The sequence below is a fragment of the Brugia malayi genome (assembly GCF_000002995.4).
Source record: "Brugia malayi strain FR3 genome assembly, contig: Bm_v4_ChrX_scaffold_001, whole genome shotgun sequence".
Classification (NCBI taxonomy): domain Eukaryota; kingdom Metazoa; phylum Nematoda; class Chromadorea; order Rhabditida; family Onchocercidae; genus Brugia; species Brugia malayi.
The window spans coordinates 24,037,967-24,055,093 of record NW_025062479.1 but is presented as its reverse complement, the minus strand read 5'-3'; the positions used below and the strand labels follow the sequence as shown (position 1 = coordinate 24,055,093).

At 22.7% G+C, this 17,127-nt stretch overlaps 2 protein-coding genes across 2 annotated transcripts; both read left to right on the top strand.

Moving 5' to 3' along the window:
- Nucleotides 1–1,178: 1,178 nt before the first annotated feature.
- Nucleotides 1,179–4,340, top strand: Bma-hst-6 (heparan 6-O sulfotransferase HST-6, putative; the record flags this gene model as incomplete). The annotated part of the gene is made up of 9 exons (XM_043075953.1): nucleotides 1,179–1,332; nucleotides 1,635–1,791; nucleotides 1,999–2,164; nucleotides 2,292–2,400; nucleotides 2,482–2,719; nucleotides 3,205–3,390; nucleotides 3,646–3,786; nucleotides 3,873–3,961; nucleotides 4,318–4,340. 9 exons carry the CDS (start codon nucleotides 1,179–1,181, stop codon nucleotides 4,338–4,340), a joined length of 1,263 nt encoding a protein of 420 aa, XP_042931887.1.
- A 4,818-nt stretch (nucleotides 4,341–9,158) lies between these two features.
- On the top strand, nucleotides 9,159–12,456 carry Bm130 (Uncharacterized protein; the record flags this gene model as incomplete). The annotated part of the gene is made up of 4 exons (XM_043075952.1): nucleotides 9,159–9,279; nucleotides 11,348–11,426; nucleotides 11,733–11,926; nucleotides 12,245–12,456. 4 exons carry the CDS (start codon nucleotides 9,159–9,161, stop codon nucleotides 12,454–12,456), a joined length of 606 nt encoding a protein of 201 aa, XP_042931886.1.
- Between the last annotated feature and the right edge of the window lie 4,671 nt (nucleotides 12,457–17,127).

The window sequence follows — 17,127 nt, the reverse complement described above, 5'->3', positions numbered from 1 at the left end:
ATATGTAAAATTCATTAAAAGTTCACTTTAGTAATATTTTAAAATTCATATACAATAATTTCGACAACAATTACATGAAATTCACTGAAAGTTTCACTTTAGTAATATTTTACAATTCATATATAATAATTTCTACAACAGTTATATGAAATTCACTGAAAGTTTCACTTTAGTAATATTTCAAAATTCAGTATATATAATAATTTCTATACGAATTACATGAAATTCATTGAAGGTTTCACTTCATCAATATTTTAAAATTCATATAAAATAATTTCAACATCAATTTACATACGCAAATGCACGAATGAAAAAGATAACATTGCGCTAAAATTGTTACTACTGTTTTTCTTTTTCTTTTTTCATAATAAATACTATTCTAATTATATGCTCATTTATATCAGTTAATTTCAAAATGATTATCTTATGCGCATTTGATAAGCTAATGCTAGTAATAATGCGCACAATGCGCAATATGTACGTACACAATAGCAAATAAAACTCGAAAAGAATGACAGGAAACGAGAAACGAAATAGGAATGCACCGTGATTTTTCATGCTTTTATTTGATATAATTTTATTGGTTTGTGTAAATTGATGGTGCGCAAATATTGAGCGCAAATGTTATCAGAATGATATATTGTACTGATATTGTTATTTTACATCTATATCACTTTCCATTTAAGAAATTACGATTTTTTTCGGATCTATGGTTAACTTATATTTATAGGCATTTGCTTTATTTGGCCTAGCCGTGTAATCTCATTTATAAATTTTAACATGCTACAATCAAATCTGCTAAAATATTACTTATTATTAAAGAGATTGAATAGTAGACTTATATTAAATTGCAAAATCAAGTGATGTCCTAATTATGCAAGGATGAAATGACAATCATATTTAATTTCAACTGTTACTAAATTCATAATTTATTGAGTACATGTTTTATTTTCATTTTTTTTTCTTTTTCTTTTGAGTACATTTTGTCTAGAAATATACGAAAAGTATTGTTATTGTTATTTGTGTTAAATTTCTCTATCTTTCATTTTTTTTTTTCCTTTTCAGCAGTATAAGTGAAAACGGATTTGCAAAAGACAGTATATGCAAATAATCGGTTCGGTAACGAGCAATGCAATGAAAGCTTTCAACCGAGCAGAGAGATTATTGTTGAAGAAGAGATGGATGATGAAGACGAGTCAATAATTGGTAAAATTTATATGAAGTATAAGCGACAATCTTGGTTGCGAACGATACTTTTCACCGCTCTTATTATTGTTACACCTCTCGGCTATTTTATTGCTGAGAAATCTTTCAATTACGCTGCGAATTATGGTTTGTTATTGGGCTCTAATTTGTTTTTAAAAATCACTCTTTCTTTTGAAGTTATCCGTTTAAAAATTATAGAGTTGCTTCATTGATTTGAGGCTATAAAGTATCTTGCTATCTCCGATTACACTTAAGGGGATTGTTAAAACTGTATAATGGTTTTGAGTTATTGATAATTTCTGAAGTTGTCGGTTTAAAAGTTCTGCTTAATAGAAAACGATATTCTCCATTTATTCAGTCAGCTATTAATATGTTTGGAACAGTTTTTCTGTTAATTTCATTCCCAAATGGAGACATCCATTTTTTAGGTTACTACTCTTCAGCAAGTATCAGTTTTCCACGATACAGCCTAGACCAGATGCGTGAATTTGCATTCAAAAACAGCATCGCCACCGATTATAAACCATCATTTTATACTCGTTGGAATCTTTCGTTCAACAAAATTTTAGATGATCCCGATAACGGGTATTTCCATTTTTGGTTTCTTCATCTTCATAAACGTCAAAACAATGAAAATCCAATTACTAAGACTGTAAAGACTTTCTGACTAGCACTGTGCTACTTTCCATTACAATCGAATCTTTACAGATATACTCAGTGTTTATTGTTTATTATTATTTTTTTTATTAATTGGGTATTAACTGTGCTTCCATAGTACTGGTGTTTTTTCAGATTTAATATGAGCGATAACGATGTAATTGTATTCTTGCACATTCAAAAAACAGCAGGCACAAGTTTTGAGCGCTTTCTTGTTAAACATCTCAATGTTTCAACACCGTGCATTTGTCGTATGGGAAAGAAGAGATGCACTTGTATAGGCCCTGGTCCCAAGAAAAAGGTGTATCTTTTGTGATGCTTTTGCATAAAAATCTTTACATTACTGATGAGAATCATCTATTCAGTGTTGTTGATGTTTCATGATTTCTTCGATTTACATACATTTCATAATTTAAAATACTTTCAAGATATGGTTATTTTCTCGTTATTCAACTGGTTGGGTTTGTGGATTGCATGCCGATTTCACTGAATTGTTCGTCTCTGGTTGTGTGGATAATGCATTGGATAAAAAAGAAGGTATATCGAAATGTAACTGCATTGAAATTTTTTTTTAATATATTTTTTCTTGTCTTCTTATAAACAGTAATTATTTTGCAGGTTTTCATCGAAAGAGGCGATATTTTTATACCTCATTTTTTCGAGAACCAGTAGCACGATTTATATCCGAATATCGTCATGTGGAACGAGGCGCTACATGGTTAGCAGCAAGGCACATATGTAATGGTCGACCACCAACACCCGAGCAATTACCAATGTGTTTTGATCCAGAGATTGGATGGGATGGTGTAACATTGGATGAATTTCTTGCCTGTCCATATAATCTTGCTTTTAATAGGTTTGATATTTTTCTGCATAAACGTTAATACTAGTTGAAATAATAACGAAATAATGGATAACGTTTCATTTGGTAATAAATTTATTGTTACACATAATCATAGAAGAAATAACTTCCTTTCTTCATTTTCCAAAACTATTTGAAATTCTGGCATACTCTAGAGTCTGGTAGATACAAGTAAAACAGATCAAACAGCTCCTAACTGTCATATCAGTTAGGATCTGTTTTACTTCTTGATCCATAGATTCTTGCATTTATAAACTTTTGGTGTTAACGGACGCGGAGGATTATAATTATTAGTATTTAATTGACATGCAAGCATTCAGTTAGCATGAAAGATTAAAAATCAAAATGAGGTGATGGGACAATGTTGTTTGCAATATAGTGTCTCTTACAGATAGGAAATAGACTGAATAGCAAACAGTGGATTGGGATATTTATAGCATGCATTTGCGAATGACATATTTATGTTTAATTTGTTACAGGCAAACTCGAATGCTAGCTGATCTAACATTAATCAATTGTTACGACACGCGATCAACGGATGCAGCAACCAGAGATAAGATTATGTTGGAAAGTGCAAAAGTCAATCTAAAAAATTTGGCATTTTTTGGTCTCAAAGAATATATGGCTGAAAGTCAATGGATGTTTGAACGTCTTTTCCACTTAAAGTATGTTTCGAACAAAAATTAGTACGTATACATATATGAAATTTTGCGGAGGCTGGAAAACCGTGAAGATCTATATCTATAAACATTTGTTTATCTTCGCTATACCGTACGTTCTTTTGGATTGGAAAGGCAAAAATTGTTACTTGAACAACGTAATAGTGAAATTTGCTAGTCATATTACCTTGACATCAGTCTTCATCGAAGGATGAAAGCATTGTTGTCTTGATTTTGTTGTAATTATTATTGTCCATTTAGATTTTCAAAGAATCTTGCTGAGTGGACCAAAAGCAAATCAAACGATACTGAAATAACTCTACAACAAATGCAGTTAATTAAGGATAGGAATAGATTGGATATCATGTTGTATTCATACGCCAAAAAACTTTTTTTTAAGAGGTTTGTGTAATTGAATGCGTATCGTATTCGTATTTTTATTATGAATTTTCTTGTCTTTTTCATATGAAGCATTACCTGAATTTTAGGTTAAAGCAGTTGCAGTCAAGCATTGATGATTATTCAGTGTTCCCACACAGAATGGTCAATGGTAGTCGTGCTGGTGATTTGAAAATAGGTGTGTGGTAAAGATTTTTCTATAAATCGTTGAAATGATGCGTACTTATGGAAAGTGAAGGTCTGAAAACTTAACTTATTTACTCAATTTGTTATATTGAATTTCTCAAAATCTATTGTTGGTTTGAGTGATTGACATTGTAAATGCATGAGACAGCGATATTTGTTCATTTTATTGTTATAGTCAGTGTGTCGTGCAGCTGTGCGTTAGTGATTTCAGTATTCGTTTTCCTTAATAATCGTTAGGTCTAAACTGTTTATTATCATTTATGTTTTAAAGTGTATGATTTGTCAATCTCTTTTACAATTGTGAAATTTTATTTACTTTTCACTCTATTCAAGATTCTTTTCATTTAGTTAATCGAAGCGAAGGACAATGAAGCGTTTGAAAGAAATATAACATCTTCCTCATCATCGAAACACGATTTTGTAGAAGTTATGCAGTTGATTTTGTTTTATATAATAGGAAATTAATAGGAACCTTAAATCATATCATTGTTAATCCAGGTATTTTCACAATTTGATTTAATAATTAACTTGATTTATTTTTTTGTTGTTTTAGTGTTTTATTGTTTGAAAGCTCGTTGTCTTTCCTGATACATTTGTCAGACAGGGTTGCTCATCCTTTAGTTTCTCTGATGCATTTACCGAACAGATTAATTCTATGGTTTTTTATTAGATGTCCGCTATATCATTTGCTAACAGTGAAGAAGTAGTAGTAGTAGTAGTAGTATGTCTTTTTATTACTTTTGCTTATCGTAAAATTGGATTACTATCTTTTCAAAGAACCATATGTTTGAGATCTTTTAATGAAGTTATTTTTATTAAGGATACTTTCGGACATTTTTGCATCTTCCTTTTGCTTTAATATTAGAAATCATTAGCTGTCGGATGAAATATTGAGTGCTATTTGGTGATAATTTTCTTTTTTACCTTTCTCTGTGTTGAGTAGGAAACTGGTGTATCTTTAAGCTTTAATTTGTATTAAATTTATTTATATTTGACTATGTTTCAAAAGTTATTTCGCTCATTTTAATCTATGACATTGATTATGTACACACAAAAATTATTCATTCCGAAGTATTATGTTCATATATTTGTTGATATCAAAGAACAATAATATGTCATCAGTTTAATCGAAGATGCAGATTTGATCACTGTTTTTATTATGCTTCTCGAATAACAACTGATCATTATTCATAATTTTTTTTTATATGATATGTTTATGTACATTTTTTCTGTATATTTCAAGTTCATATAAGGTATCAGTGATTTCCTTTAAATTCATTTGGATTCAAAAGTATCAAAATATGAATCAGCACTTGGTCATGGCTACTTATACGTGAAAAAATGAACGATGAAACAGATTACTTTTGTATATGCAAAGTAGGAAATCGTTAAAATTTTCGAATGGATAATCTTTGGTCTCTTTTGCGCATTTTTATATGAATGTACAAATTTTGAAAGCTTTTTTTTTTTTTGCGGAATTTTGAAAAAAAAAAAAAAAAAAAGCTTTTCTCCAAGTAACCAAACAAATACCAAACTGCCATACAGTTATTGTTGTATGCTTATATCATTTTATTTACAATTTATGCATATTGTTTTTAATGATCATTGCTAGATTCTTTTGTAATGTTTTATAAATTTGATAGGAATGCTAATTTTGATTTAAAAATTATACTGAATAAAAGAAGTAATGAGCACTTGTTCGATGTTTGTTATATTATTTTATATGGTAATTCTTCATTTCCGTAAATTAGTCAAAATTCTTTGAAATAAAAATATGAGGACAGATACGCCCTTCCTAATTTATTTAATACTTTAAGAAAAGTTCTGACAATATTTGAGGATAAATTATTGGAACTAGGTGAAATTTCCTAATAAATTTAAATTTGAACTTTAATTTAGCTATAACATTTGAATTTATTCATGAAGTCCATCTGAAAAGATATAATTGAAGGAATGATAAATTGGAATTTATAGATAAATGTTGATATTTATCGAATAATGAGATTAATTATAGTCTAAAGTTTTAAATTATTATTTTAAATTAACTTCATTTGTTGCTTAAATTTTGTTAGCCAATATGAAAAGAAATAAAGTATTAAATTTTATTTGAAATTAAAATAAACATTGTTTGACATGCATTTTCAAAATTTTTTTTTCTATTATTTTTATTTTAATTTATCTCTATTTAAAAAAAGGAAGAAAAATTTCGATGAATTTATGAGTTATATTAGTATATCGAATATAATTGAAGTTATGAATTTATTTCAAAAACATCCAACACAATGTTTAATTGCAAATGTAATACTGATTAAACCGGTTAATATTAGGTCAAAATTGCTTTATTAGATCAAAATTGCTTTATTAGGTCAAATCAGACAGTAAATAGATAGTAGTAGGATTTTTTATATCAAATATTTAAATTCTAATAGATTATACTTAAAATGTTATCATATTCAATTATTGCTAATTTTTGTTTTTTATTAAATTGTAAATTGGAATTTATAAAAATTGTAAATTGTTAAACAATCTAATCATTAAAATTATTAAAAAAATATATTTATTAAAATAATTGAATATTAAAATAAATTATTAATTATTAAAATAAAAATAATCCAATAAATTTCGAATTTTTGCAAAAAAAAAAGAACAAAGCAGAAAAAAATGGTTAGTGAAATTAATTTGAACCATTTATAAAAGTTATAATTAATAGTTCAAATTATTTTTCAATTTAATGAAAATCAAAAAAAAGAAAAAAAAAACAGTATATACATAAAGGTATAGTAAGATTTGCAGAGAATAGATAAATTTTTATATTATAGCATCCAAAAATTAAAAATAAAAAATTTTTTTACATTTTCCTCTCAATTAAACTTTTAACTTTATAAATTCTTATCAATTGCTTATCAAAGTTTTAAAAAATAAATTCTTATCACAGATATGTGTTGAGAAAGAAGTGATAAATGAAGTAATAGTGATAAGTAATGCAATACTTTCATTTATTATCAAATTTTAATTTAGTGCAAAGAAAATATTTTAGAAATATTATTAGTATATCAGATTGTACTGTAAAAAAGATTGAAAAAATAATTCAAAACTAATTTTACATTTCACATAAGTGAATTTAGTAATACTAATAAAAAAATAATGAAATAAAATTAATTCGTTTTTATATCAAAAATAGCAATAATAAATATTATTTTATTATTATTATTATTATTATTATTATTTATTATTATTATTATTATTATATTATTATTATTATTATTATTATTATTATTATTATTACTATTATTATTATTATTATTATTATTATTATTATTATTATTATTATTATTATTATTATTATTATTATTATTATTATTACTATTATTATTATTATTATTATTATTATTATTATTATTATTATTATTATTATTATTATTATTGCTATTGTTGTTATTATTGTTAATAATATTATTATTGTTATTATTATTATTTACTTATCATTATTTACTTATTATTATTATTATCGTTATTATTATCACCATCGTAATATTGGTTTATATAATTTATAAGTTAGCTTCTGCTATTTTAATAGTCACTTTAAATCCTTTCTTTTTTCTTAACATAATTTTACCTACATTTTTGCTCACTCATTTGTTCATCAAATTTTGAGTACATTTAAAGAAATTGTTTGTCAACCTTTTAAAATGATCATATACCATTTGCCCTAAGCGATGTTCTACTTCAATTTCCAGTCCTTTATTCTTTCCCTTTCAATAATTTAACAAAGCAAAATCTACCTGTTTGTCATCACTGTCAATTTTTCATTCATCATTCACATCCACATACTTCTCAGTTAATTCATCCTGAATTTCGGACAATTCATTGCTGTCACATGCTTCCTTCATGCTGTCACATTGCTGTCACCCTTAGGCAAAATTAGTTCATTGGTTCAAATTGTTGCATTCATACACATTTAAATCATTATTTTTGTTCCATTTTCGTTTTTCTCTTTTCCTTTCTTTTGCTTTCAAATATAGGAAGATGAAATTCACTGTAATAATTATTAAAATTACTTTTCTTTTTTTTTGGGAGGGGTTAATTAGCATAAAAGTTAATTACTTGTATTTCTCTTATGGTATCACAAAGGAGTAATAATAGTAATAATAATAATAAATAATAGTAATGATGATGATGATGACTAAAATGAGTATATATATATATACCTTGTTCGTTAAATTTGATAATTAAAAATGAAAAGAGGGCAAATATCGGGAAAGAAATTTCCCGGAATCATCCTTCTTTTCTGTATCCAACCAAAAATTCATTTCCTTACAAAACTCATCGATTACATTTTGCTTTTTTTCATTAAAATTTGGTCACTCTTCAAATATATATATATATAGCATACACATACATATAAATTGTTTGTCACCAAAAATGTCAACCGTGTTGAAATATTTGTTGGATTGAATATTAGGACGAAAAGGAATTATATACTTTGGTTTATTTCATTAATTGAAATGAATTTTGCTTTTATTTGATTACAGAATTTTGCAAAATTTTCAATTTTACTTTTTTTTTTTTTTATTTTAATTTGCTTTAATTTAATTTTATTTGATTATGTATTATTTAATATTTTTCCAATAATGTTTTGAATTAATAAATTTTCATTTTCATTAAATGAATCCTAGAATAAAATTATTAATTGATAGATATCACTTGAATTTGATGATTCGCTTTTTTTTAATTTTAATTCCCAATTCTTTTTTTTTCTTTTTAAATAATTTTTGTTATTTTTTTATTCATTTAAATAAAATAGATAGAAATTTGAATGAAATGAAATAAAATATTGTAATATTAGTAGAAATTATTGTTAGAAAATGTATGCAAATAAAAAAAGGAAAATGTATTAAACTAAGATTAAAATTAATTTTACTAAAACTAATTCAATTATTTTAATTGAGAATTGTCACACAAATAACTGACAAATATATATATATTTTTTTTTTTTTTGAAAATTGTTTCATTGTTAAAGGGAGCAAATTTTATATTTATTATTAAATTATGATAAATGTATATTTTGATAATTTTTTTTTTTTTTTAAACTAATATTTAAAATTTTTAAATAATAACAAAAAAAAAAAAAAAATTAGAAAAAAGAAGAAAGAAAGAAGAAAAAAGCAAAATTATTTCTACCACATGTAATGATATATCGTAACGCTTTATTATTTACCTGTTGGACATTAATTTATGGGCAACCGTTACCTGCGCCACCTGGAATTGATGTTGGTTTATTAACTGATCAAGCACGACAATTCATTGATCGTATGTTTATTTATTTTTTTTCTCTCTCTCTCTCCCTCTCTCTTTTTTTTTTTTTTTTTTTTGTTTTTATTTAGAAATTTTTTTTACAAATATTTTACGGGTAAATTTTGCCCAACAGTTAAACAAAATAATTTGTTAAATTAAAAAACAAAAAAAAAAAAAAAAAAAAACGAATAGTTAAGAAAATTTTATGAAATATAGTATCACCATCAAATTGTACAATTTTTTCAATATTTGTAAATTTTTTTAAGGCATTTTTGTTATAATAAATATGATTTTAAAAAAAAAAAGTTTTTTTTTTTTGGTATATTTATTAATTTATATGTGATTTTTAATCAATTTATGATTATTTATTTATAAATTTTATAAAATAATTAGAAACAGATAAGAATTTAATGATTATTAATTATTATTTATTTATAAATTTTATAAATTATTACTTAATTTTATTCGCAGATGCTTAAATATGATCAATTTATTCGTAGTTGCATAGATATGAATTAATCAATTTATGTTATTTGTTTATAAATTTTATAAAATAATTAGAAACAGATAAGAATTTAATAATTATTATTTATTTACTTAATTTTATTCTCAATTGCCTAATTAATCATTTAATTTATTTATTTTAATTGTTTGCTACTTATATTAGTATTAATTCTTCTCCTACTACGCAATTAACTTATTAATTAGCTATTAATTAACAATGATAAAAATATTAATTATTTTACTTTATAAAATTAATTGTTACAGAAGTTTACCTAAAGGTAATTTTAGTAAAAAAATAATAAATTTTATGAAATTATCTATTGCATTATGCTTTTAAAATATTGGAACATTAATCTATGCTCTAAAAAAAACAAACAAATAGTTTCTATAGCTACTAAAAAGGTAGCAGCAATTTCAATAAAATTGAATTTCGTTTTCGTTTTTCTTTTTTCGAAATGCTATTTTGATAATAATTATGTATTCACAATAATAAGAAAATTCAGATTCAAAAAAAAAAAAAAAAAAAAAAAAAAAAAAAACAAAAAATCAAAAATTCAGAAAAAAAAAAGGAAAGGAATTAATTAAAATACAATTAATAAATATCTTTTATCATCTTCATTGATAATTTAAGGCCTTATATTTTGAAATTATATATTTTACAGTAACAAATTGAATTGATGTATTTAATTTGCATATGTTTAACTTTTAACTTATATTAATATCGTAGTATTTCTTTATGTTTCATAATTTTTCATTGCAAATTTAAATTTATTCCAAATTAAATATTTTGGATTTTAAATAAAGTTTTGAAATTCTGTCAATTAAGCGCTACTAGGAATATTTGCCAAAACGAAAAATGTAACTTGTTTAAATGGTTTGTTGATAAAATAGGATTAATGAACTAAGTGTACAAGTAAATAAAAATAAACTAAATATGTTTATTAATGATGATATTAATAATAATAATAACAATAGAAATAATAACAATAGTGGTAGTAATAATGATAATAATAATAATAGTAACAATAATAATAATAATAATAATAATAATAATAATAATAGCAATAATAATAATGATAATAATAATAATAATAATAATAACAATATTAATAGTAATGAAAATAATAAATGATAATAACAAATAATAATAATGATAATAATAGTAATAAATACTAATAATGACAGTAATAATAGTAACGCTAACGATAGTGATAATAATATTAACAAAAATAATAATAATAATAATAATAGTATTAACAATAATAGTAACAGTAATAATAATAATAATAATAATAATAACAATAATAATAATAATAATCGTATAGCACAAACATAGAATTAGTTGAAAGAAATATTTAAAAAAAAAAAAAAAAAGGAAAAAAAGGAAGGATTATTTCATTATTTGCACATCGATTTATTAATGTTATTATTTGATATAATATTTAAGAGTAATTTAATATATCGTTAAATGTTAAATTTGTTTTATAATATTTGCAAATGTAATTGAAGAAGAAAAGGATGAAATTTCCTCATTTATATTTTGTTTCAATTAGCACTCAAAAATTTTTATTGATTTTAGTTTATGGAATTGCTGCACAATTGATGAATTTCGGTGGTTCAATTATTAATAATGCAAAAAATGTTTACGATTCTGCCGGGTTATTTGTTTATTTTTTTTTTTGTTTTTTGTTTTTTTATTCTTTCATATTTAAAATCTTATAAAAATCATAGTATTAAAAATATATATATATTATATATTAATTGATAGAATATAAATTGTTGAGAATAATTATTTAGAAAAATGGCAATAACTTGTAAATAATAATAATACTACAAAATAATATCTTAAATATATTTTTGATTATTGTAATCAGTAACTAACCAAGTATTTTTACTAATTTATTTATTTATTTGTTTATTTATTTATTTTTTGAAATCAATATTTAAAAATATGATAATTGCAGTTTATCAGGAAATAGTGTATCCGGTGATTATATTCGACCATCATTTCATGATGATAGATTAAATAAACGAAAGAGTAGCATTTTTGGCTTATTACCATCTTTTGAATTTAATGATCGAACATACGGTAGTGATTACGGTTCTGTGCATCCAATTAAAAAAAGTGGAATTGAAACATTGTTAAATACTTTCTTAGGTTTGTTAATAATTTTATTTAATTAATCAAATTTTAATTTAATAATAAAATCATATATAAATAAAAAATTTAATTCTTATAGCTTTAAAAAAAAAAAAAAAGGAAATTTTTTTAAAATTTTTTGGTGTAAAATTTTCACATTATTATTTATAAAAATAGATTTTTTTTTTTTTTTAAATAAATTAAATAAAATTATTTGCACAAATTATTTTATTCATAAAAAAAAAAAAAAATTAGTTATTAATAAAAATAAATATTTTATAATAAATTTTAAAAATAAATTTATCGAAATTTTTTTTTTTTTTGAAATTATTGCAGGACCAACATTTTTTGGACAAACAACATTACCACCAGCAACAAATTTGGCTAATTTTTTTAAACCAGATTATAATTTAAGTGAAAATTATCATCCAGCAGGTGGTTCAAACATTGATCGAATAATTAATATGCTAAGAAGAAGTGGTGCACAAAGAGCTACACCAAATCCTGATAATTCACCAAATTTACTTCAAAGTATTTTTGGAAAATGATAGTAATTGTTGAGGAAATGCATAATTCATAGGTTGATAACAGTTGATAAATTCTAAAAGAGATAAAATTATTTAACTAACAATGCAAATAATTTTTTGTTTTATTTATTAAAAAAAAAAAATCTAAAGAAAAGAAATTATCACTATAAAATTATAATGATAATTTTATTTGTTTGATACGGGAAAGTTCAAAATGAATTTTTATTCATTTTAATGATTAATGATTATAATAAATTCAATTTAATCATATATGAATATATTTCTAATCAAAATTATCACTACATTTTAAATAGATATCATATTGATCCTCAGTGAGTTTACAATTTATTGATAAGAATTATATTATGATTTTAATGCTATCTTCTATCATATTGATTTTGTTGATAATATTATCAGTTACAAATGATAAAAGAAATTTCAGGACGAAAAGAGAAAGAAAAAAAAGTTATTAATAATAGGAAAAAAAAAGAAAAAAAAGATTTCATCTCAAAAAAAAAAATAAATAAGTAAATAACTCTATGAGATAATTTCAAATATTATTAATGATAAAATAACAAAAGATTAAATGAATGACAAATAAATAATAAGCAGCAAATAAGGAATAAGCAACAAGTAAAAAATAAAAGTAACAATTAAGAAATTAGTGAAAAGTTGAAAATAAATGACAAACAGTTAATCAATGGACGACAATAGGAATGACAAATAAATGATAAGTGATGAACAAGAATTATATGTCAAATAATAATATTAAATGATAAGTTAATAATAAATAAGCAATAAGCAAGAATTGAATGCTGGACAATAAGACGGAATTGAATGACAAATAAATGATAAGAGATGAGCAAGAATTATATGTCAAATAATAATATTAAATGATAAGTTAATAATAAATAAGCAATAAGCAAGAATTGAATGCTGGACAATAAGACGGAATTGAATGACAAATAAATGATAAGAGATGAGCAAGAATTATATGTCAAATAATAATATTAAATGATAAGTTAATAATAAATAAGCAATAAGCAAGAATTGAATGACGGACAATAAGACGGAATTGAATGACAAATAAATGATAAGAGATGAGCAAGAATTATATGTCAAATAATAATATTAAATGATAAGTTAATAATAAATAAGCAATAAGCAAGAATTGAATGACGGCGGACAATAAGACGGAATTGAATGACAAATAAATGATAAGAGATGAGCAAGAATTATATGTCAAATAATAATATTAAATGATAAGTTAATAATAAATAAGCAATAAGCAAGAATTGAATGCTGGACAATAAGACGGAATTGAATGACAAATAAATGATAAGAGATGAGCAAGAATTATATGTCAAATAATAATATTAAATGATAAGTTAATAATAAATAAGCAATAAGCAAGAATTGAATGCTGGACAATAAGACGGAATTGAATGACAAATAAATGATAAGAGATGAGCAAGAATTATATGTCAAATAATAATATTAAATGATAAGTTAATAATAAATAAGCAATAAGCAAGAATTGAATGACGGACAATAAGACGGAATTGAATGACAAATAAATGATAAGTGATGAGCAAGAATTATATGTCAAATAATAATATTAAATGATAAGTAAATAATAAACAAGTAATAAACAAGAATTGAATGACGGACAATAAGACGGAATTGAATGACAAATAAATGATAAGTGATGAGCAAGAATTATATGTCAAATAATAATATTAAATGATAAGTTAATAATAAATAAGCAATAAGCAAGAATTGAATGACGGACAATAAGACGGAATTGAATGACAAATAAATGATAAGTGATGAGCAAGAATTATATGTCAAATAATAATATTAAATGATAAGTTAATAATAAATAAGCAATCAGCAAGAAATGAAGACAAGTAAATACTAGGTGACAATTAATTTCAACAAATTAAAAAAAATGTATTCATATGCCTATTAGTATTAAATTATTTTTACAAAATAATTGTCATATGTTTTATTTGAATAGCAAATAATTTAATAAATTAATAAGCATGAAAAAAAAAAAAAAAAGAAATTTATCTTCAACAAAAAAAAAATAAATAAATGTAAATGCATTATTTATTTTTTTTTTTCACTTCTTTTGATTATTTAAACTTTATTGAAAATTTTTGGTTGAAATTTTTTGAAATTGAAAATTTTATATTTCACTATTAACAGTGAAAGGTTACACATTACGAATTCTCTTTCTTTCCAAGGCCATTAATACTATTTAAATTGTCAAAAGTAATTGCACAAAATGAAAAAATGTGGAAATGCAACTGATTTTACAATAAATTGTTTAACTTTTTTCATTTCTTTTTCTTTTTTACGATAGATGAGAAGAAAAGAAAATATTATTTTGATATAACAAAAGAAAATTTCAACTCTTTTCTTCTCTTTCTATCATTTTTTTTTTCAAATATTTTATTACAATTAGATAAGAAAATTAAATCTTATCATTTGGTCGGTCAGTTAAATACTATATTTTATTTATGATATGATAATTTCATCTTTTCATTTATCACACTTTTATCACTTTTATGATCAAAATTTCATTTCATGATATCGTATTCTTTTTTGAAAAAAAAAAAAAAAAAGAAAAAGAAAAGATATTTGAATAAATATTTCATTTTATTAAATAAATAAAAAAAATGTTAATAAAAAAAAAAGTATGTGCATTAAACAATATGCAAATTCAAATCTATGAAATTACTGCTAATGTCCTCTTTAATTATCACAAACTGCAAATTTATACGTTAATGTTTGTTTTCTTAAGTAATCGTTTTTAAGTAATCAATTTTAAGTATTAATCGATTTTAAGTATTAGTCTGCTTAAATTATTTCTGATTTCCTGTTTCAGATTAAACTCATTTAATTGCTAATTAATGAACATATATGTGTATGAATTAGCTTTATAAATGAAATCATCATAATATCCCTTTTAATAAGGATAATTAAGCTTTTATCAAAAATTTTATAAATTATTTTCCAACCGATATTCCTACTATTTGCTGACTTTTATTGCATTTATCTTAATGAACAAAATATTTAATTATAAATTAAAATTCCAATTTTTTTTCCTATATCTTGTAAACTTTATACAACTTCAATGCTGTATTTATTACGATAAAAGTTTAAAAGTTGTATAAAACAATTCAGTGCAATGAGTATTTGTCTTAGCGTTTGAGATTTTTTAATTTTGATTATCCATTTTTATAATTTTTTAATTTTATCCAATGCTAAATTGGAAATAAAAATTTCAGTTACATTGGCGAATACCCATGATCTCATCATTGAAATCAAATTATTATGGAAATGTGCCTATTAATTTTTTTTTTTATTAAAAGAAACATTTAATAAAGTATCATGGAAATAAGCTGATCCTGGTACATTTTAAACTATTTCATACTTTTAAAGTTTAAAAATTAATAAAAATTATGTTTGATAATATTTTGCTATTGCAAATTAAAAATTATCATTATAAATTAAAAATTTAAATGTGTATAAATTGCTATTGTGAGTAACATTTGCGCTTATTTGGATGAAATGTCGATGAATAAATGCAAATGTAAGCGATGAATTTTCTGCAATTTTGAAACTTATAAATTTAGTTTTTATTTAAAATAATAGCTAATATGTGTTTGATGCAATAACTGTTATAAAAACGAAGTAAACCAATTTCGGTAGTTCCATTCATGAATTAATTTTAAAATTAAATAAAATTTAAAATTTATAAATTCAACAATATACATGATGTCTCATGCAATCATTAAACTTTATTAAGGTACGGTAAAATGTAAATTTAAATTTTATTAATAGCATTGGAATTTAATGTTTTGGTTTGTTCTCTTTTTTTTTTTTAATTTTATTACTCAACATTCTCTCTGTCTTTTTTTTTGTCATCTAGGAGAAGTTAAATGTTTTTATTTAAAAATATAAAAATGATAGTGATGATTCATTTTATCAGTAATGTTTTCGTGCTTTTTTTTTTTTTTGAAGACAAATTTCATTACTAATGCATTTCAGTTGATTAAATTAAATTTCATACAGGGTGCAGAGAAAATTAAAACAATAGTAAATAAGCAGAGATATGATAAATAGTATAATAATCGGCATATCAAAGAGAAATTTTTGCATAATTAAATCAAATAGATACATTTATTCGTTAACATATCTGCTATAGGCAGTTCATTATCATAAGAAAGTAATTTTTATGTTTAAGTATATTTTTAAACTATTTTATAAAATATATGTGATAAAAATAAAATAAGAAATATTAAAAAAAAAAAACAAGAACATTGAAAACAAAAAAAATTTCGAAGGAATTTAATTAATTAGCCAAGAATTTGAACAAATTTTTCAAATTTTATTATATTGAATTTTTGTTTTGGATTTGTTTTAAAAATAAACAAATCTATTTGTTCAATGTTAATGTTTTTTTTTAAAAAAAAAAAGAAATTAAAGAAGGATAAGATGATAAGTACAAGAGAAATAGAAAGATAAAAGTAAAAAAAAAGAAATAAAAGTAATAGCGTTTCTGAAAATGTACTCATAATGAAAAAATTTTTTATGAAATAATTCTTTATTAAAAAGTAATTAAATTAATTTCATGGTAAAAATTAGTAGAAAGACAGTGAACTTTTTCATTTTTTTGCTATT